General features: G+C 46.3%; 1 protein-coding gene and 1 non-coding gene across 4 annotated transcripts in view; both read right to left on the reverse strand.

Annotated features, from left to right (window-relative positions):
* FGF1 (fibroblast growth factor 1) overlaps nt 1–23,298 on the reverse strand; it is a 92,651-nt gene that overhangs the window by 13,386 nt on the left and 55,967 nt on the right. For all 3 annotated transcript variants that reach the window (XM_039236133.1, XM_039236136.1, XM_039236134.1), the window contains exon 2: nt 9,561–9,764. In XM_039236133.1, the coding sequence (XP_039092064.1) occupies nt 9,561–9,729 (169 nt within the window). In that variant the 5' untranslated portion in view covers nt 9,730–9,764. The remainder of the gene's footprint in view (nt 1–9,560; nt 9,765–23,298) is intronic.
* On the reverse strand, nt 21,115–21,242 carry LOC120234383. Its single transcript, XR_005529066.1, has one exon. It is a non-coding gene; the product is annotated as a small nucleolar RNA SNORA36 family (small nucleolar RNA).

The following is a 23,298-nucleotide window of genomic DNA, read 5'->3' on the forward strand; positions in this document are numbered from 1 at the left end:
GCGTTGGTTACAACTGATGAACCTATACACTGACAGCAGTATTGTCAAGGAGGGTTTTTAAAAAGCTCTTCATTTCCTAGTTCCTTTGTGTTCCCTGCCTTACAGAGCCTGCGTTTGTGTTTCTGTGGGGGTAGCTAGAGCCGACTTTGGCGTCTTTGGACTCCCATCTTGGCCGTGTGAGGGCCTCACGGAGGTAAACACGAGCCAGGGCTGCTTGGCACGGGGATGCCGTCCTCGGCCGTGAGCCCCCACACCAGGGCTGTTGCGCTGGTGAGAGTTCGTCTCAAGAGTTTCCTCTGTAAATATTATTTCTCCAGGATGTCCAAGTTTCGTAGCTCATTTTCACTGGATTTCTTTCTGGCGAAGTTTCTTAAACATATATCCTCGGCGAGCAGGCCTGGCAGGAAGGAGTAACACCCAGCCCGGGCCGCTCGTGTAACTGAGAGGCGTCCAGCTCCCCAGGGTGACTTCATTCCAGTTTTCTAAACTTCCAGTCTCCCGCAGCTGCTGCCGAGAGCCGGGGGGGCACTGAAGGAGGGGGGGCCCGGCCCCACAGCCCAGCTAACGGGCCGCTCCTCCCTCTCGGAGCAGCGCCAGGGCCTGGGAAGCTCGGTCCACACCCGCTCACCGGCGGTCCACTGCGTGCCGGGACCGTGCCCCGTGCCACACACGGACCCTGCCCCCGGAGCCTGGGGGTTGAGACCCTGCAGTGATAAAGCCACACAAGAGAACTCCCCGCTCCTCGCTTCTGAGCTACAAGTGAACACAAGCGCAACGACTGCAGTAGAAACTCTTTCTTTCTCATGTATAGATATTAGGTATTATTAGAGCGGATATACCTACTTATGGGGTAGAAGCAAAGGCTCACAACAATGTGTGGTGAAAACAGCAAGTTGCAAGAGAATATTTCCAGTAAATCCTTGATGAAATTCTATAAAAAACACAAAACAGTGTGCATCGCTCATGACGATATAGGGAGTAAGATAGGAGAATGTGTATTAGATTCAGACCAGATTCATAGCAGTTGCTGCCATGGGGAGGGTGAGAAGAAGGGCTAAGTCTGGGGAGGGCCGGTGGGGGAACTTCCCCTTTGTCTTAGCTCTTCACTTCCCTACAAACACAGTTTTGTTTTTTTTTTTAAATATTTTTTAATGTTTATTCGTTTTTGAGAGAGCATGAGCATGAGCCGGGGAGGTGCACACAGACAGTGAGGAGACACAGAGTTCCAAGCAGACTCTCGGCTCTGGAGCACAGAGCCTGATGCGGGGCTTGAACCCATGAACCGGGAGATCATGACCTGAGCTGATGTTGGATGTTTAACCAACTGAGCCACCCAAGTGCCCCTGACCTTTCAGTATTTTGACATTTATTTTTGATAAATAGGCCGTTCCCAAGCCAGCACTCCCTAATGCATTCCTAGTAAAGACGCGGGACTCTGGATACTATTGGAGACCTGATGGTCCCAAATCCACCAAGCAAGCACTTAGGACTTCCTTGTAGCACATTTTTAAACAATGCTTTGTAAATCCGAGTTTCTCTGAGAAACTTATGTCTAGAGTATCTTTCAAAAAATTGTTGACGAGTCGGGGCAGAGAAGAGGCCGGCTGGGAATAGAGAAGGCAGGAGCCCAGGCAGGGGCAGGGCTTCTGTGCTTGTGCGGGCCCTGGGGGCTGTGTGAACTGGCGGCCTTAAAGCAATTTAAAAATAAATAAATAGGGGTGCCTGGGTGGCTCGGTCGGGTTAGGTGTCCGACTTCAGCTCAGGTCATGATCTCACAGTTTGTGGGTTCGAGCCCCGCATCGGGCTCTGTGCTGACAGGCAGCTCAGAGCCTGGACCCTGTTTCTGATTCTGTATCTCCCTCTCTTTGACCCTCCCCTGCTCACGCTGTCTCTCTCTCTCTCTCTCAAAAATAAATTAAAAACATAAATAAATAAAATAACAAATTAAAAAACATTTTTTTAATTAAAAACTGCTTCTGTTTCTTCTGCTAATTCAAAGGTTCCTATCCCAGTTCAGAAGTGTGGAACAATACGTACCCTGTGAACTAAATGACTTGTCTCATTTTTCGAAAAGTCCTTGCCCCTTTATCCTTGGGATGCGGGAGAGCCAAGGACCCTCCTGTCACAGAGAGCAAGTCCTAAAGTCCCTGCATGGGATAAAGAAAAGGTGTTCCTTCCCTTTTGCTCAGGTGTTAGTTAACCTGGTGGAAGGTGCTGGAAAAGGAAACTGAGCAGAGAATGTATGGCCCTAGAGGCCCGTTACCCCTGTCCTGCCTTATCAGCTTTTCTGGCCCCTGTCAACCCCCAAAGGGGTCACCTTCATGGATGCCTACGTTCAGGTCTACATGGTGCTTGTGTCAAGCCTGAGCTGGGCTATAGAGCATGGCAGCGGTCATCAGAGGCTCAGGTCATTATCTCGTGATTTGTGAATTTGAGCGCTGTGTCGGGCTCCACACTGACAGCTCAGAGCCTGGAGCCTGCTTCAGATTCTGTGTCTCCCTCTCTCTCTGTCCCTCCTCCACTCTTCTCTCTCTCAGGAAATGAATAAACATAAATTTTTTAAAAAATATTGAAATGTCATTTCCTCCTTCGTGGATCATGCTCCTCCCTGCCCTGTGTTTATAGTTTGGACCCCTTCGTGGATCGTTACTTGGAGGAGTCTATGTAGAGAGGAACCGAGACCTTCTGGGTGGATATGCGAGCCCCTAACTAGGCAGTCTACTTTTATCTTCTGCACTGCTGTGTCTGTATGTCTGGTTTTCTCTTCTCCCCAGTACCTTCCATTAGCTCTTCGCAGTACTTAATTTACAATAGCTGCACATGATTCTTACTTTCCAAAGATAGAAAGAAGCAAGAGGTGTTAGGAGCCTGCCACTACCAAGGTCATTGAGCTTTCACTGCAGCACAGTTCCAAGCCCCAGGCCGTGCCAGCGTCTTCCTCTCCTGCCCTAGGAGTTTGTATTTTAGTTTCATTTTCAGTTAATTGATTAATTTTTAAATGTACATCCAAGTTAGTTAGCATATACTGCAATAATAATTTCAGGAGTAGAATCCAGTGATTTATCCCCTATGTATAACACCCAGTGCTCATCCCAGTAAATGTCTTCCTTGAAATTTTTAAAGATAAGATTATAGCTGGTTAGTTCGGGGCGGGGGTGGGGGACAAATGAGTTCAGAGAGAGGTGCTTTCTGCTTTGGTAGCATGCCAGTGGCCTTTAAGCCTGCTTTCCACCTCTGCTCTCCAAAGAGAGGCCAGAAGAGATTACGTGCCTGCTTTATTCTGGGTTGGAGACTTCCCGTCCTTTGCCGTGTTTACCCAAAGTGAGGTCAGCCTCATTCAGAACTCGGTGAGGTTGTTTTATGTCAGTGGCATTTATAATTAAAATGTAACCACAAGCTGGGCTCCCAAAGCATTAGAGAAAGATGGAGAAGAAAAAGAAATTGAGTTTGTGGAAAAAAAATATCAGTGGTTTGGAATATATATATATATATATATATATATACATACACATATACACATCTATATATATACACACACACATATATATGTATATATATATGTATATATATATATATATGAAAAAGACTTTTCTAAGAATGTGTAAAGGTGTCTGCTTCTGCTACAGGGGCTGGAGAAAAAGGTGCCTGGAAAATTTTGATCTAGTCCACGGACTGTGTGATATTTAAAAAAAAAAGTTTATCTAGAAAAATCCCTTCTGTATAACCAGATAAGGGGTGAGTGCGGGAGAGGGACAGGGACCCCTCTGGCATCACATGGCACCAGGGTGGGAATACCCTGCTGAGGGGAGCATTTCTGCCTGAAGACAGGCCCTGCGGTCTGGCATGGGCAGCAGGGCCCAGCTCTGACCACCTTGGTGATGTGAAAGCTTTCTTGACTTTCAGCCCCGGCCGGGGAGGAACAAAGTGCCTTTACCATCAGGTGCCGAGTCAGAGTAAACTAGTAACTGGGAGTCTGGACTGCCCCCAGGACAAGGAGGCGGGAGGGAGCGCACCGAAGAGGAGTCTGCCCTTTATGAAGGGTCGCCAAGTAGGATTCCTTTGACCAGTGAACTCCAGTAGTGCCTTTAGGATGTGGTTTGACTTATAAATATTTGATTGGCACACACTTTGCTAAGGAACATTTCCATTTGTGCGGTGAGCACTGCCAGTAATCCTCCCCACACAGCCGTCCTGTGTGCTTGGGGAGGCCAGGGGGCATCGGTCACAGAGAAGGCTGCAGATTGGGGGTGCTCGTGAGCTTATTCTTCTCCAGCTCCTGCTGTAGGCATTCATCCCATCAAGGAACAAGTCAAGTCCCCTTAGCCTGAGAGGAAACTCCAGCAGAAAGAGCAGAATCAAACATGGGGCTCCTCCTTGCTTTGCCCAAGACAGCGCCCTCTGCTGGAGAAGTTACACAGGGCGGGACTTGCCCAGCCAGGAGCTCGCCACATTTTTTCTACATGCGAGCTCTTGAGAGCTCCAAACCTAGATAGTCCCAGCGACACTGAGATGAAGATAGGTAAGGTCAAGTTAGGAGGAAGGTCAAGTAAGCCTAGGCGTCAAATAAGCCAGGAGGAGGGTCAAATAAGCCTAGGGATGATAAGGATAATAAATAACATTTTTTGAGCACCTACTGTGCGCCTGGTGGTATGTATAACATTTTTAAGCTTCCTACTTTCCTGTGACATGGGAACTGTTGTCATCCTCAGAGGAAACTGAGGCATGTGGGGCAGTAACTTCCTCACGGTGACAAGGACCTAGTAGACAGAGACCTGGATCTACACCTACCTGACCCACACAACAGGCTGTGCGAATCCAGGATGTTTATTTGATCAGTTTGTGGGGCGAGACCACCATCACAGCATTGATGTCAGTGGCGGTAGTGGTATGTGGAAGGAACCTTAGTCTTAGAAAAGAGCTATAAATCTGTGCCACCCTTGCTGGTTACTAGTTGGTCACGGGTCCTGTTAACTCAGTGTTTGCAGAGGGATGACAGTTCATAACCTTGTGGGTTACGTGGAAATGAAAGAATCTAACACAACAGGATAACTGGGTGGCTCAGTTAGTTAAAGGTCCAACTTCAGCTCAGGTCATGATCTCACGATTTGTGAGTTCGAGCCCTGCGTCAAGTTCTGTGCTGACAGCTCAGAGCCTGTTTGGGATTCTGTGTCTCCCTCTCTCTCTGCTCCTCCCCCATTTGTGCTCTGTCTTTCTTTGTCCCTCAAAAATAAAGAAACATAAAAAAATGAAAAAAAAAAAAAAAAAGAACCTAACATAATGCCTGGTGTATATCAGGGACTCGATAGGTATTTACTGAATATATTTGAATTTATCTGCCATCAATACAGTGCATTCATTCATCAAATTAAGATTTATTGGGCATTATACCAAATCCCAGTTAATGGACTGGATGCAGAATTGCAGTGTTGAGCTGTAAGAAACAGTCTCCATCTTCAGGGAGCCCAATGGGGGAGAAAACCATTTATTGATCACACAAACAAATGTGGAATTACCACTACAGGGAGATATGCATGGCACACAGGTCACTCCTCAAACACCCTGTGTCTGAAATGGAAATGGTCATTTTTCCCTGTGCCTGTCCCTTCCAGAATCCTCCCTCAGAAGGTGATACCACCTGCTACTCATCTTCCAGAGGAAATCACTGGGGGTCACCATGGATCTTCCTACAACTTTGCCTGGCTTTCCTAGAGTGGCAGTGTAACAGATGGTCACAGCCTCCAGTGATGATCGCCTGTGGCCACAGTATGAGGAGTTGGTATGGGACAAACCAAGAGTTTCTTCTCTATGGGCCAGAGACTCCCACCAGTGGGGACCACTTACTCAGAGCTACCTTACAGTGGGCTGCACACATGCATCCATTGTAGGTATATACCACTTCAAGAGAGGCTTTGTGTGAGGTACTTGGAAACTTACTCTCTGGGAGATATGAGGAAGATAAGTTTTGGAAGCATCCCAATTTTTGCCAGGGCAGATCTGCTGACTGGGGACAAAGAGAAATTATGAAAAGAGTTATTTTTTTACCTTGTAGAACTGGACGGGGTACGGTTTTATTTTGTAGGATTTATGTGGATTTGCTTCAATATTTGGCCATTAGAAATATTCTTCTGATGCAAGTCTTAGAGTGTAGCTCTATACCTGTGACCACAGTCTCCACTCGTGTTCAAACTAATGACCAGGGAGCATCTGTGCTAATCATTTAGCCCGGGTCATCTCACCCTGTCCAACCCTACCTGTCCAGATTGATCCTGATTCAGAATAACCCTTGGCATTAAGATGGGCTGTGGCAGTACCGCCACTGGGCAGTAGAGGGCGACAGAACCACACCCAGTGGGTGCATCCATGCCAGGGAATCCTATGGCTGCAGGACTTTTCAGCCTTGTCAGACACACAGGAAAGTGATATTATTCCCATTCCCTGGGCGAGGAAGCTGAGTCTCAGTATTTTCTCCAAGATTAGACAGTTGGGAACACTGGAGACCTCTAAATTTCTAGACAGGAGAGGATAATTGTACGGGTCCTCAGGTTGAGAACTTGACGTTTATTTTTTTTTTTTTTAATTTTTTAAATATTTATTTAATTTTGAGAGAGAGAGAGAGACAGAGGTGAGCAGGGGAGGGGCAGAGAGAGGGAGACACAGAACCTGAAGCAGGCTCCAGGCTCTGAGCTGTCAGCACAGAGCCCGACGTGGGGCTCGAACTCACAAATGGTGAGGTCGTGACCTGAGCCCAAGTCGGTTGCCCAACCGACTGAGCTACCCAGACGCCCTTTGACGTTTATTTTGCAGAGTTCTTTATGCAAAATGGAGAGAATGATTGTTTAGCACTGCTCCTGACAGTGTGGGAATATGAATCCATGCTCTCCAACTCTAAATCTAGGGCCCCCTACGTCTGCAGATAGTATGTGGATTATCCCATTCTCCAGACATTGATTGACAGGTGCAGGGATGGATTTCTGCTCACTCACCCCACGTACTCTGATTTCTGTCCTCCTCAGTCTTTGTTCTTAGTTCTAGAATAAATAAATAGGCCAACACAATTCTGCATGTTGCCAGAGAGGCCCTGAATCAAAACCTGAATCTAGCCCATTGGCCTTCCTGGGAGACAGTGTTATAGAAGCGATGAAGGGAAGGTGCCCAGATATTACACTGTATTTCCACATGCTGGGTGACTATCTGGAAGTCTTAATGAGGGTGATGACAGCAGCAGCAAGAGTGATCCCCGTGTGCCGAGCCGTTCCCCTGAACCGCACACTGTGCCAGCCACTTTCCCTAGATTATCTCATTTCATCCTCCCAAGAAACCTGTGTGGCAAGTAATATTATTCTTATTTTACCCGTGAGAAAAGGGAGGCCAGAAAGCTTACGTAACTAGCCCGAGTCCACTTGGCAGAGTCGACGCAGCAGTGCTTGGAAGTAGCCCTCCTCACACGCGCCTCCCGCTTTCTTATGCTGCGTTCCAAGGGTTTCTGACATCGTAGGTCAGGCGGCCGAACTCACAGCACATTCAGAAGTTGTCCCCATGTTACATACCCAGAATGCAGTCCGTAATGCTAATGACGGATGACAACAGTGAAGCTGCATGCCATTTGTACTAAAATTCCAGTGCTTGGAAGTCCTAATTATTGTGTCTTGTTTTCTCAGAATGCAAGATTTCCCAGAAAAGCCAGCCTAACCCCGAGGAACACATCATCATCGTTGTCTTTCCCTTGGGATTCTTTGCACCAGAGAGCATCCCCATTGGTTCAGAAAATGGGTAAGATTTATCAGAAACATTTACAACCCCAGAGGCATTATGGGGCATCTGGGTGGCTCAGTAGGTTAAGCGTCCAACTCTTGATTTCTGCACAGGTCATGATCTCATGGTGTGTGGGTTCGAGCCCATATTGGTCTCCATGCGGACTGTACAGAGCCTGCTTGGGATTCTCTCTCTCCCTCTCTGCCCTTCCCCAACGTGGGCATGCTCGCTCTCTCTCTCTCTCTCTCTGTCTCTCAAAATAAATAAATAAACTTTTAAAAAAAAAAACCTAGAGGAAATAAAGCTTCTTTCCCTTGTATTGTGTGGGGCAGATCACATGAATTTTATAGCTTGCCTCACACAGTGGGCTACAGTCTAAGTTCATTTGTTTGCAGTAAATGTTACTTATACACATGTTTGATGTACTAAGTAGAGTCTTTTTTTTTACTCACTCTGGTACCTAGTTTTCATCAAATAGAAGGCATTCACTAGGCCTCTGAAGACAAACCACCAAAACAAAGCCTCTCCAAATCTAACCCCTAAGCACCCGAGGCTTGGATGTAAGCCTCAACATAAGCCTTCTTGCAAGGATCTGCCTGGTGGGTGGGAAGGAAGAGACGATGCCTTCTGGTCCATAAACGCCGGCTTCCAACGCCATGACCTTGGCATCTGAGAGTAGCATGAGCACCACTGAGAAGGTCATCTGTGCTTACAGGCTGCAACCTTTGGTGCATATCGCATGAATGATGAACACTCTCTGGTAAATAAACCATCACATCAAAGCCTGTATTTTGCCTTCCATTTTGAAGCTACTTCTGCAGAGCCTCGCCTTCTACCTGGGCTGTGATGATGCACCTCCTGGTTTCCTCTTTGCTTTTCTTGTCTCGATTCACAGTGTGTTTTAGCTGGTAGATCCCTGACCCTCTAAGCAGTAACTAGGGCTGGCTTCTGGCTCCTCTACAACAGCTAATGTTTCAGAGGTGCTCAGGGAATCCCTGTTAACATTGCAGCAGGACGCAGCCACCTCAGAGCAAACATCCACGCCACGGCAAGAAGTACTAAAGCAGAAGGGAAAGATTTTTATTCTTACATAGTCAGGAAGAGTCTTTTCTCTAAAACCATCCCCCCATCCGTCAGTACCATCTGAGAGCTAAGCTGGCGGGAAACCCCGGAAGAGCTATTCGGCATTCTGCTCCAGCCCCTCCCACCTTCCAGTTTCTGTAAGGTCTGGAGAATGACTTTACCTCTCCCGGTTACCACAACCCCATCCACAGGACACGCAGAACGAAAGCTGCATAATTTATGATGTGTAAGACATCGTGATTGTGAACTAGGATCTCACAAATCAAGCTCAGTGGAAACATGAGCTGGAGAGCCCGTTCCCATGAAACGGAGCCCACGTCTGGGTGTAGGGTGGACCGCCCCCGCCCTGTGTGGCCCCTCCTGTCATAGAACAGGCGGGGCCCTAAGCAGCCTTGGGGGCCCCGCCTTTCTTCACTAAAGTACAGAAGCCCCGAAGAGCCGAACACTGGCAGCCACATCTGATCTCAAGCAATTGTGTTAGGTCAACAGGAAGTCCTTCTACAATCTTGAAATAGGACCCCTTTCGGCAGCCCGTAGCTGTCACAGCTCCTTGTTTTCCACACCTACACCCTGTGCACGTTTATGTCACCCTCCCCCTGAGTGTGTCCTGCCTGAACGGAACCTTGGAGGAAAGGGTACCTGCACCCAGACGCCCTCCCTTCATGCACCCTTGACTCAGGAAGGCACCAGAAAGGCATGGGGCTACAAGAGAGATGGGTGCTTACTGTGCTGGTCGCTCCTGTCCCTTGTCCCATCCACTGTGCCATCGGGAAGGATCCTCAGGAAGTGGCCCCCGTTGCTACAGTAGAGGAGTTTGGGCTTCTTGTAATTCCCCGGAGGCAGATTGAACTTCTCCGTCAGGGCCGTGAAGGTTGTGATTTCCCCTTCAGCCATGGCTCAGTGGCTGCTGCTCGGGTGTGTTCTCAAGGCTGCAAGAAATTAGACAACCCTGTAGAATGTCCCACCAGCAAAGGTGTCGCGTCCCTTTCCGAGATGGGAAGGAGAGCCTCGGGGCCCGGGGCTCCTGCTTGGGTAGCAAACCACAACGTGCCCAGGCGATGCCCACAGCAAACGGGCCAGTGCGGTGGGCAGCGGTTAAGGAAGAAAGGTCGCTGGCATGGGAGGGACCCTCAGGACATGTCTAACTTCCCAATTGGCCACGACTTCGGACCAAGCTATGCATTTTTTAGAACTTCAAATTTAATCATTTGGCAGAGGGAGGGAAAAAAAAATAATGTTTTGGTCCCTCCTTCTGATCCACACACATCCTCAAATTAAACACTGAAGTTGTACTAAAATAACACCTGGGCTCTGGCTGAAACCCACAAAAGCTGAGAGGCCGGCACTGAGGTTTTGCTCTCTTCCTCCCACTGTTCTAGCCACGGACTGCCCGCCCCGTGCACGCAGATAGCTCAGATAGCCCGACCGGGGCCTGGAGGAAAAGGCATGCAGGCCTTTCAGACCGGCTACGGTGGAGGCAGCCAAGGGTTAATGTGTAACGGGAAATTCTGGGTGTGCTGGCGGGAACAGACCCAGAACCGGGGAACAAACACTTGGGGGTGTTATGCGGGGATTTAAAGGGCAGACACTGTCCCAAAGGAAACTGTATGAGACAGATCATTAGGGAGGGTCTGCCGGTCATTGCCTGCTTCCCTAGCTTTCCTCGCATCCTCCTGTCACACAAAGCAGGTGAGCCTGGCCCTTGTACAAAAGCCAGCTTCATTCTAGTTATTTGCTAATGAAACGTACTTACTGTGACACAGAAACCACCATATTGCACATTATACTCCTCTACGATCGTGTACACCCACTCTGGAGAGATTTATAGTATCAGTGTTAAAACACCTCAGTGACAGGAATCTAAGCTTTAAAAGCCAAACTAATAGGGGTGCCCAGGTGGCTCAGTCTGTTGAGTGTCTGACTTTGGCTCAGGTCGTGATCTGACAGTTCGTGAGTTTGAGCCCCACGTTGGGCTCTGTGCTGATAGCTCGGAGCCTGGAGCCTGTTTCAGACTCTGTGTCTCCCTCTCTCTCTGCCCCTCCCCTGCTCATGCTCTGTCTGTCTCTCTCTCAAAAATAAATTAAAAAGAATTTTTAAGTCAAACTAGTAAACAGAATTTTAAAACATCTTCTTGCCCCACCATTTAGGAGAACAAAGCGCTGGTGACTCCAAGGACACACAAGGAAGTGGCGAAAAAGAGCCGAGGAACTAGTGCAAGAACTTGCTTACAAGTGTGAGTAGGTCCTGATGGCGTACACGGATTATCGAGTGGCCTCATAATAGTAGTGATCATCAACATTAGCATTAACTTGTCATCTGGGCTACAAGTTAACTCAGGTCACCTTCATCGTTACTATTGGAGACAGATGCTCATATTATCCCCATTTTTTCCTAAAATGACACCAAGGCTTACAGACATTCGATGGCTTGTGCATGGCCTCCCAAGGAGGGGTGTTGAAACAAAGCATCACTTCCCTTTGCACCAGGAAACGGTGAGGTGACGTCACTGATACTGCAATACCATTGACAGAAGTGGGATTCTCCCCCCAGCCCTCGTCTGGCACGTACACCTGCCCCCATGGGCTCATTATTGGTTATGTTATTCATTTGTGACCCAGAGGTTGGCTGTCACCACCAACACCTTCCACTTTTGTCCCTGTCAACCTTCAAGTGGGTCTCCAGTCATCTCATTTCTCAGGAGACCCCTCATCACTGGGTGTTAGGGAGCACTGTGAACTTCACCAAAGGCCTGCCAGCCTCCCACATCCCCATGGTAACCATCCCTTCATCCGTTCGTCCATCCATCCATCCATCCATCCATCCATCCATCCAACCATCCGTCCATCCATCCATCCATCCATCTGTCCAACCATCTGTCCATCCATCCATTCATCCTTCCATCTATCCACCCACCCATCCAACCTTCTGTCCATCCATCCACCTATCTGTCCCTCCGTCCATCCATCCGTCCATCCATCCATCCATCCATCCATCTATCCATCCATCCCCAGAGCAACCTCATAAAGTTGCTCACATGGAAAGCAATTTCATTATAAATTGAGGCAACAATTTGAATAATTTGTCCTGGTGACTTTGGAATTACAGTTCATGCTGGAAGCATCCAATTGTTTCTTTTGCTCCAGGCATTTTAATGTCTGTAGTATGTGTCTTCCAGTCTATAGTCACATGAGCCACTCACTGTCCCCACTTCTAGCCATGATTTGCAGTCCCTCTGAGTACCCCTAAAGGGAATTTTGCATACACTGTATAAACTATATTTAAAGTGAGGACATCTCAAATATCCCCTTCACATGTGGAGAAACTCTGTCTAGATCTTTTCAGATAATACAGTGACAGATTGAAAGTGTTATTTGCATCTGCAGACTTTATCTTGTGTGACACATTATGTTTCCTTCCCAAGCCCACACTCTATCTTCCATCCCCTTGTTATTCATCCATAAGCCTCTATGTCTCTGGGCCTACCTTTTTCTCTCACATCTCTCTGTCTGTCTTTCTGCTCAGCCCTTCTTCACTCAGCTTCTCAATCTCCCTCTCATCCCACTCACTTCTGGATCCCCTTCTGATATAAAGCACTGCAACAGTTTCCAACTTTGACATCTTCACCCATCACCTCTCCATTGACATGCAACAGTGATCAGTTCCCCGTTCCTTCAAGTACAGCCGAGAGATAAAAAATATTTTTTGTTCCTTTGTTTTCCCAAGCACTCGCTAAGTTATATACTTAATTTGGTACAGGAGAAAATAATTATATACTGGTGGATATATATTTAGCATTTAACTGTACAAATAGCCATTCGTGTTGTCAGTCTTTGGTGGGCAGGCTTTTGTTTCTTGTTGTCTCTGGTTTCCTCAAGTGGAGGTCCACGTGCGCCCCTGACTGTGCATCAGGTGCATGTGAGGGATGGCCTCCCTTCTAGATCCAGCACCGTGGAGGAGTCTCCATTAAGTTGTTGTCTATGTGTTGGGTGTATATTTGGCTGTATCTGTTTGCATTCATGTTTCCATCCCTTTGGGATGAAGGGGAACAGATAGAACAGAAGGTTCCTCAGGGTGGAGGCAGCAGTCCTGGCCAAGGATTGTACCTGTGCTCACATGCTCATGTGTGTATAAGCCACACAGCCTGGACTTCACCACTGAGGAGCTCTCCCCAGATTAGCAACCTTGGGCAGAGACCAGCAGGCCCTCGGGTGTCCCCTCCTCTCCATCACAGTGCCATCTGTGGTTATAGAGTCACAATTCTGCTCTTTGCCTGCCCCGCATGCCCCCAGTAAGAGGGAAGTAATGGGGGTTGCTGTATGAACTTGAGATTACTCCAATGACCGTGCGGTTCACATCCGTATCTGGAAACCTCAGGGTTGGGGGTGAGGGAACACGTTAACTCCTGAAAATAAGCCTCTAGTCAACCTGAAGCTGACAGTCTGGGGCAGTGGGATCTGTGGATCAGCTGAAACATACAAAAAATGAAATCCATTTTTGTTGCTGGAAGAAACCCCAGAGGCACAAAAAGCCCTTATTTTTTAGGCTCTATTTACAATTTACCTACCTTTATAGCAGTATTTAGTCCTGATTTCCTTGCCTATTCAGGATTTGTTAGAACATAGGGATAAAGGAAGTCTATGACATGATAAAACCATTAAGCAGTAGCCTTTGTGGGCCCTTGGAGATTTTCACAAATTGCTCTAATAAATGAGTCCACTAAGAACATGAAATCAGGCATTAAGCATAATGGAAATTTATAAATTCTGCTTCTTGTTACTATTCTTTTCTCGCTGGCTATCATAGGTGGGGACTATCTGTGTGTATTTGTTGGGACATGGGAAAAATCAAGCGCAGTGGACTCCTTGTCATCACTGGGTGCTAAACCCAGCCCTTTGAGATTCAGGGCACTGGTGAGTTTTAGGGGAAAAGCCAGAAGATTCTCTTGACTTATCAGCAACACCAAAGTAAGGACAACACAAAGCTTATTAGAACATCTGTGGTAAGGCTGGCATGTTTTGTCAGCTGCAGCCACTTGAAGAGAACCTGAACTCTGACACACAAACAGAATGATAAATATATACTCTTGGTGGCAACACAAGAGTCATGTCTCAATCTGGGATGGTGAGCAGCACCGTACAGCCCCAGCTATGCACAAATCGATTCCAGGGACCTAGGCAACTCATTCACTCCTTCTGAGATGTTCCCTCTAATAATCCCCATCCTTTGTACCTCACAGAGTTGTCTGAAGGGTTAATAATCCTTCACAGTATTCGTAACAGCACTTGGAAAGTAGAAACATGTGATATGACCTACAGGAGATGCGAGTAACTAGTTACATTAAACTAGTGAAGCCTGGTGTGGTCTAGGTCAGTGGCTGCTGAATGCTTAATGTAATTTTCCAATTGGTATGAAAATAGAATTTTTCATTCCGTCTCATATGTGGGAGAAATTAGTTAAGCTCTTTCCCCCATCATGTAAGCTGCAAACACAGCAGAGAGGATGAAGGAAGTAAAGGTAAGCTATGGTTATGTAGCAGAGAATCCTGGTCACCACTTCAACTCTGTTCTCAGCGCATCGAGAGTTGTTGAAGTGACCTTTATCAAGTCCACTATTTAGGAGACATGTGTGTTCAGTTTGGCCCTGGAAACTAAACTAACAGGAAAAATTTAGGGTTCTAAGGAAAGGTCCACACTGATGTGTAGGTTTTTTTAAAAATTTGTAACCCCTGTCACTGCTCAAGTAATGCAGAATGCCCATGACGGAGAATATTTTACAAATATTCTACCAAATCTACAATGCTTCCAAAGGTAGATATATAGGCATCTGTCAAGGCAATGATTGGAAAAGTGTCCTCCGACCAAGCATATGTAAAATAGGTCTCACCTTTGCTTCCAAATAGGCTCTAAGTTCTTGCTCCCTGTCTCCATCAATGGCATCACCCAGAAGCATTAACCCTTAGTTAATATTAATTAACCTTACATTTTATTGAGTCAGATATGCATATTAAATGTTAAGAGTAACTACTAAAAAGGGGCACCTGGGTGGCTCTGTCGATTCAGCGTCTGACTCTTCATTTTAGCTTGGGTCATGATCTCACGGTTCATGAATTTGAGCCCCATGTTGGGCTCTGTGCTGACAGCATGGCGTTTTCTTGGGATTCTCTCTCTTCCTCTCTCTCGGCCCTCCCCCACTCATGCTCTCTCCCTCTCTCTCTCTCTCTCAAAGTAAATAAATAAACTTTTAAAAAATTTAGGGGCACCTGGATAGCTCAGTTAGTTAGGCATCTGACTTCAGTTCAGGTCATGATATCACAGTCAAGGAGTTCACACCTAGCGTTGGGCTCTGTGCTGACAGCTCAGAGCCTGGAGCCTGCTTCAGATTCTATATCTCCCTCTCTCTCTGCCTCTCCCCTGCTTGCATGCTGTTACTCTCTCTCAAAAATAAATAATAACCATCAAAATTATTTTTAATTAAAAAAAATAAAAAAAGAGTGACCACAAAAAAGAGAGCAAATGCAGTGATTCCAACCAGCAACTGGTAAGAATAAGGGAAATGAGGTTAAAAAAATCTGTACTTACCGAAAAGAATTAGAAAAAGAATAGAAGATCAAAAGTAGTATTCAAAATTAGGTGGCAGATATAAATCCAAATATATTTATATTTATAATAAATGTAAGTGGGATAAATTTACTAGCTACTGTATTTTTTTAAGTTTGTTTATTATCAGAGAGAGAGAGAGAGAGAGAGAGCAAGCATGAGCTGGGGAGGAGCAGAGAGAGAGAGGGAGAGAGAGTATCCCAAGCAGGCTCTGAGCTGTCAGCACAGAGCCTGATGTGGGGTTCAGTCTCACAAACTGTGAGATCATGACCTGAGCCGAAATCAAGTGTCAGATGCTGAACCAACTGAGCTACCCAGGCACCTTGCTACTGGATTTTTAAAAATTACACCTACACTCTGATTACAAGAGACATGTTTAAAACATAAGGACACAGAAAGAATGATCAAGGGTAAAAGGGAACACTGCATAATGATAAATAGAATAATTCAACAGAAAGATATAAAACTTTAAACCTGTGTATAATTACATAGCCTTACAGTCTCAAAATATATGAAACAAAAATTAACAAAATTAAGAGAACTTGGCAAATGCACCTTGATGGTGGGAGATTTTAGAAACTTTCTGTCATAAATGATAAAGCAAACAGACAAAAATATTAATAAAGGCGTAGATTGAAATGCATACTTAACAAGTTTAATTGAATGAACATATCAGGGAACCCTGCATCCAACAGTTAGTAAGCACTGTTCTTCTCAAGGATGCATGGAACGTTTTCGCAAACTGACTGTGTACCAGGTCATAAAGCAAGACTCGACACAGTAGAAGAATCCATTTTGTTCAGACTATTCTGTGGGGATAGTAGAAATCACTCCCATGCATCCCCTTAGTGACAAAGCCCTCTCACCTGTGCCTTTTTAATGTCTGTTAAAGTCATCCTCTCTTCTCCATTCTCACTGTGGCTGCTCACTGCAGATGCAACACCTTGTCTCACCGGGGCTGCTAAAGCCACACAGAGGGTCTGTCTTCTCCAACTCTGCAACCTTCCACCCACTTTCAATTCTGCTGCTAGTATCCTGTCTAAGGCCTGAGTGTAATCCGCGTTCTCCTGCTGAAGATCTGTGACCGTGTCATTGGGTTCTCTGCTACCATCAGGGTAAAACCCAGACTCCACCATGACCTGTGAGGTGTTCGTCTAACCTCCCTATTTTTCCTCCACCCCCTGCTCCCCCCAGTTTAGATTTTAGTTGATTTTCTAGTGCTCCTACAGCAGCCCTTCTTTTACCCTGTGGAAGCACTGGGTGTCGTTGCTATGTATGTTTCCCACCTAAATCATTCACTGGTTTCCCATTGCTCGTGGGATAAGGACTAAGGCCTTATCCTTCTCTCTCTGTAATGTATATAATGTTGAATCACTATATTGTACACTTGAAACTAATGGAATGTATGTCAGTTATACTTCATTTACAAAAAGTACAGTAGTTAAAGTTCCTATTTACTTAAAAAAATAAGTTCTACCTGCAGGGCTCTGAGGACTAGCCTGGGCTTCCTCCCCTGCCTCCTTTTCCCATCATGTTCTCTGCCCAAACTGGCCTTCCTTTTCCTTGAAACCGCTGTGCCCCTTTTCACCCTAGGCTCATTGCCTATACTGCTCCCTCTCTCTAGAGCGCTCTTTCTTGCTTTCCCTCTACCCTACTCGCCCGGTTAACTCCTACGTTTTGTTCAAGCCTTAGTTCTACTGCCAATTCCGCAAAGAAGACTTTCCTGACTTGGCTTAACTGGGTCAGGCTCCTCCAGTTCTCAAAGGACCATTTAACACTTCCTCAGTCCTCTTACTTCATTTTTTAATTACTCATTCATTCTTGTGATTATTTAATTAATGTCTCCCTTTATGACTGGACTGTCAGCTCCATAATAGTTCAAACCAATCTGTCTTGTTCACCATGGTCTCTCGGTGCCTGGCAGAATGCCTGGCATCTAATGGGCCCTTGATAAATATTTGTTGAATGAGTGAATAAATATAATGTGACTAAGATTACCTACCTGACTGTTTCCTTCATTAGTCCCGGAAACTCTGGAACAAAAGCTATGCCTTATTTTTTCTAGGCCTTGCACTTAGCATATGCCTCCACAGAATCATTGTCCTCTGCACGTTTGTTGATTGAATACCAGGCCAGTTCCTTCTTGGGAGGCTCTAGTGGAAACATGTTATCAGGGGACCTATTTAGTAGGTGGGGTCTTTGAGGTATTAACAGAGAGGCTAAACCAAGAGCCTAAATGTATTTTAAGTGGGTTCAAACTAGGCTGGAAATACTGTCTCTTAGTTTAAAGCTGACCCAGGGAGCCAAGGTGGCCTAGTCAGTTAAGCATCCGAATCCTGATTTTGGCTCAGGTCATGATCTCACAGTTGTGAAACCTGTGCTAGGGGTGCCATGGAGCCTGCTTGGGATTCTCCCTCTCCTCTCTCTCTCTCTGCCCCTCCCCCACATACTCTCTCTCTCAAAATAAATAAATGAACATTATTTTTAATTTAAAAAAACAGTCTTTTTTCCATCTTGTAGAAGATAACTTCTTCTTTGAAGGCAATATTATGGAATTTAAGGATCTCAGGGAAAGATCAGATCATTTAGCCTCAAGTCTGAGCTCTCTATCTAACCACGAACAAATTTATAGGGCCTAAAAAAGAATTCTAGGTATTCTTATTTCTGCCTGGGAGTGCCAGGTTGGCAGGAGCCCACTTCACAATCTCTGGTGAAGGAAAACTTGGCTGAAGAGAGAGAGACAGAGCATTCTTCTGTCTTTTCCCCCTCCTCTACCTGCAGTGATGTGAAGCAGGTCTGGGGAAGGAATGTAGCCGTGGTGGACTGGCGGGACTACCACCTTGGTTGCATCTCCCAGGCCAGTTCTGTTCCACGAGCTGCAATCTCACCTTCCAGAGCTGGCAGCAAGGTGTGGACATGGCCTTGGGGTAGGCTTGATAGTGTCATACAGGAGATGGTTCCTACAGATTGGTGAAAGCCAGTTTTTGAATATTCAGGAATTATGCAAGCTGGCTATTGACGTTTATTTTTGAGAGAGTGGGAAACAGAGTGTGAGCAGGGAAGAGGCAGAGAGGGAGACACAGACTCCGAAGCAGGCTCCAGGCTCTGAGCTGTCAACACAGAGCCCGATGCGGGGCTTGAACCCAACGAACCGTGAGATCATGACCTGAGCTGAAGTCAGATGCTTAACTAACTGGGCCCCCCAGGAGCCCCTGCAAGCTGGTGCTTAGACCATTAGTAGCTTGAAATCAATCACTGGTGAGAGAATGTATAGCACAGAAATTGGCAAACGCTATAAATCAAAGCTTTTTTTCTCTTTTTCTTGTCTTCTTTCTCTTTCTCATATACTTACCTTCCTTCCTTCCTTCCTTCCTTCCTTCCTTCTTTCCTCCCTCCCTCCCTCCCTTCCTTCCTTCCTTCCTTCCCTCCCTCCCTCCCTCCCTTCCTTCCTTCCTTTCTCTGATAGCTGGTTTACCAGTAAACTGCTAGACTCGGGTTTCAGTCCTGACTGGACACTCACTAGCAAACTCACTCAGTTTCACAGAGCCTCAGTTTCTTCATCTGCAGAATAGGACCCCATAACAGTAGCTCCCACATGGTTGCTCTAAGTGTTAAATGATGAGGCATGTAAAGCCCTAAGCCTAGCCCTTGAAAATCTGTAAGCATTCGTAGATGTTAGCTTGATTATCATTCTCCATGTCTTGTTGTCTTTTGCAAATCACCTGTGCTATTGATTTAGGATTGAACAAACTTGGTTTTTGACATTTAGTACTATTTTAGCAATATTTTAAAAATATCATTTTCTAAGTGATAGGTTAAAACTTGCCATTAGCACCGATGTGCGGTGATGCCCTCTTCTGAGCTGCTGAACGTGATATACTAGTGGCCATCCTCAGTGTGTTTCCTGGCTTTGTGTGTTACCGTCCCGGATGGCAGAGAACCTATAGATTCAGTAGTCTCTCCCTCCTGTTCTTTAATTTAGAATCTTTCTAATCCTCAAGAAGCCCCAAGTCACTGAGAATAAACTGTCCCCTGGCTTCCAGAATCAAATATTCTCTGAGGGAGATCGAGATGTCATACTCTAGATGCCAGCCATTCTACTCAGCACCTGCCACAGGCAGACTGCTGGGGAGATTTCAAAAAGAAAATAAGGAGAAAGAAAAGGAAATTAAAAGAAAGACCTCAAATCCCTAATCTACATTCTGAAATGCAACATGGTCGGAAAACTAGACATTCTTTCGTAAGTCACATCATGGCAAAACCTGACCCAGGCTGTCCTGAGACTACTTAGAGTCTTTATTTATCACCTAGGTGTTAATAGGTGTGTAATCTGGTGCGGAATCACCTCAGTGTTTGATTATAGGGGACTGCTCCGGACCCCATGGGAGCTGTTCCTTAACATACAATATATGCAACAAATTGCCTTTCTAAAATCCCCCAGATGCCTGGTCCAGAAACGTGTCTAGCTTTTCAGATAAGGGATTCCGGGCCTGCAGCACAAATAACAGTGTCTGTCTTTAAGGCAGTTAGAATCTGGCCGTACCAGGTCAGGAAAGCCGAGCTTCCAGTAAGGGCACAAATGCTTGGATCAGGAAGTGCACCCTGTAAACCCGGTCGGGCGGTATCACCCAACAGCTCAATCCCAGTCTTATTTCTCACGCTCGTTTATGAGGGAGTAGAAAACACAAGCAGACACACCCACATCCCCAGGGATCTCCACTATCCATTATTTGCTCACTGGGCTCTGGCTCTTTAATTCTCTGAACTGTGGCTTCTCCACTCCCAAAATCCTGCCCCCGCCCCGCCCCCCCATAGAGCATCATTCCATTGGAGGTCAGGAATTATTTTACTGCTTAGAGAAAACACTCCAAGAGGAACCAGAGAGCACTCCTTGGCATACTGGCATGCCGCGAAGGCCCCAGCTCTGCCTGATCTTTAACGGTACACCCTGGTCCGGAGCGACCCGCAGGCTCTTGGCCATGCTGAAGCCCCGCACACATCTTACCCGGAAGTATCCCTCCTACACACTGATGCTCTGAAGGCCCGGGCTTGGAGCCAAATACAAAGTGATTCTGCAGGAGCTCTGGCAGCCCTCCTCCCTCCCTCTAGCCAACCCCTACTCATGTGCCTCCCCAAATCTTTTGAAAATGTTGTGCAAGTTACAATCTCCAGGACCAGCCCACAAGGACATTCCTTTCTCAAAGCCAGAAGACCTTCTAACTCAAAGTAAGATGGTTTGTTTGCTAGGCCTTTTTTCTTCCCTCCTGACCTACAAATTTAGGCTTCTCCAAGCTTGGTCTTTTGAAGTAGGTGTTTGTTATCTCTTTGGAAATGCTGAGGGCTTGCCCTAACATATGTTTCCTTCCTAAAAGCCTATTCTGGACATACCCATAAATAATCAAATAAGCCCCTCAATAATAAAATAGTGACTTTTTCTGGAACATTTACTGTGTACCAGATCCTGTCCTTAGTGCTTTACATCCATTATTTTAACTAATCCTCAGAGAAGTTCTGTGAGATAGGCATGGCTTTTCTCTCTCTTTCTTTCTTTCTTTCTTTCTTTCTTTCTTTCTTTCTTTCTTTCTTTCTTTCTTTCTTTCTTCCTCTTTCTCTCTCTCTGTCTCTGTCTCTGTCTCTCTCTCCCTCCCTCCCTCTCTCCTTCCCTCTCTCTGTTTTTTCTTTCTTTTGTAGGCTGGGGAATCAATGAATAGAGTGATATCTTTTATATAATCATCTACCCTAGCCTGGTCATGTCCCAAAGTTTAATGAACTCAACAGGGAGGTTTGCCCTGAACTGAACTCAAGGCGTTGCTTTTTTTATCCCCAGTTTGCAGCTGAGGACACCAAGCCTCGGAGAGTTTAAACAGTTTGTCTAAGATCATACAGATAAATCAGTGTTAGAACTGCAGTCTGAAGGTAGGGTTTTCTGACTGTAGCGTCCATGATTTTAACTGCCAAAGAAATATGGGAAAAAGAAAAAAATGCCTTTCATTGAGGGATCCTTAGCTTCTCTATTCTGTTTATCCCCCAGTCCCCTGGCCCACATAACTCAGGTAGCCCCATCGACAGATGGTTGTGTCTCTAGAATGGAGTCTTTGCAAGTTCCTCCCCGACACAGAACTGTCCCCTTTTGAAGCACTATAATGGCCTCACCAGCCCTTTCCTGATTGGCCCAGTGACAGTCAAGTTGCTCTTGGCTTTTGTCACAGTAGAATCATTTGCCATTGCTTTTAAAGGGCTGCGGTGAGCTCAGAGCCCACTCTGGGAACCCAGTGGATAGTCCTACTTCAGACTGAGATGGAAAGGCTATGAAAAAGGGAGGTTCTCATAGAGCTGGGCTTTGGTTTCTACTCTGTCCTTAACTATTTGCATGACTGGGCAGGTCATTTAACCTCTCTCCTCCTCAGCTGCCTCTGTCAAATGAAGCTGATCTCATCACAATAGAGAAAGGCAGGCCTGGCAAGGGCCTCACATACAGTGAGTGCCTAGGAAATAGAAAGTGTTGTTATGGTTGTTAATAAGAGCCTATGTTAAAAAAACCAAAACTTTTTTTTAATGTTTATTTATTTTTGAAAGAGAGAGAGACAGAAAGAATATGAGCAGGAAAGGGGCAGAGAGAGAGAGGGAGACACAGAATCCGAAGCAGGCTCCAGGCTCTGAACTGTCAGCACAGAGCCTGACGCAGGGCTCAAACTCACAAACCGTGAGATCGTGACCTGAGCCGAAGTCGGACACTCTACCAACTGAGCCACCCAGGCGCCCTTATAGGAGCCCTCGATTAATTGCATTTTTATGGCCCTTGGAGTTCCACAAAGCAGTTTATGTGGGTAAGCAGGCATCTCTAGGTGTCTGTGGTGTAGATAATCCATGAGGTACTTTATAATCATTTTGTGTTTTTTATTCCTCCTAGTCCATGGGATAGGTGAACACTTTGTCTGTTTCTCTAGCCAAGAGAAGTGTGACCCAGAGAGGCTGAACAGCTTATCAACGCAAATCTGTGGCTCAGCCACGAGCGAAACCCCGAGTCCCAAGACATCACTGTATTATGTCACGCCTCCGCCGGGCAGCCCCATCTCCAAGGGCCCCGTGCTTATTCAAAACATTGAAAAGTAAAAAAAGACAAAACTCACATTTCTGCCAGACAGATGATATCCAGGCGTTTCTGGAAGAATGGTTACCAATCCCGGTGTGAGGTTTTGTGTTGAAGGTGCTTGGATACGAAGGAGGAATGTAAAACCCCACGGAGCTCGTTTCACATGTCAGGGTCTATTCTGGATCTTGAAAGTGGGCCTCGGAGGCCCCAGCTGTGCCCCAAGAGAACCGCATTCCTGCAGAGCCTTCCAGCACCAAGCAGGAGGCAAGGGGTGGGGAGCAGGGCCCAGGATTTCCAAAGGGACCCAGTGGGTGGCTCAGCCAAAGGGCAGAAAGACAATAATAAGCTGCCCCAGCGCCAGCCTTCCAGGGCTTAGTTTTTGCAGAGCCTACATTAGGACAGTATAAACCTTGTTTTCTTTTGCATTATTTCTTTTTAAGGACTTGGGCTATTTTTAGCAGTTCCTTCCACTTGCCAGCTCTCTTTGAGCCCACACCAAAAGGGACCATTCTCCCATCTCCCCAGTTTGCCCTGTTGCAGCATGCCTGGTGCTCCCGCGGTCCTGTGACCATGTCATCGGTATTCCACACACAGGCCTCCACACACCCCAGCTGTTGGCAGGAAGCAGGTGGGTTTTATGGGAAGGAGATGGAGTAAGAGAATATCACCGAAGGCTCTGGGCAAGGACTGGTATTTGATGAGGGATGAAAGAGCTTGGAAGTGTGTTGAAATCTTGTATCCAAGACGGCAAACTCAGAGATAAATCTGCCCCCG

Source organism: Hyaena hyaena, unplaced genomic scaffold (genome assembly GCF_003009895.1).
Source record: "Hyaena hyaena isolate Hyena2069 unplaced genomic scaffold, ASM300989v1 scaffold_107, whole genome shotgun sequence".
NCBI classification, from domain to species: Eukaryota; Metazoa; Chordata; class Mammalia; order Carnivora; family Hyaenidae; genus Hyaena; species Hyaena hyaena.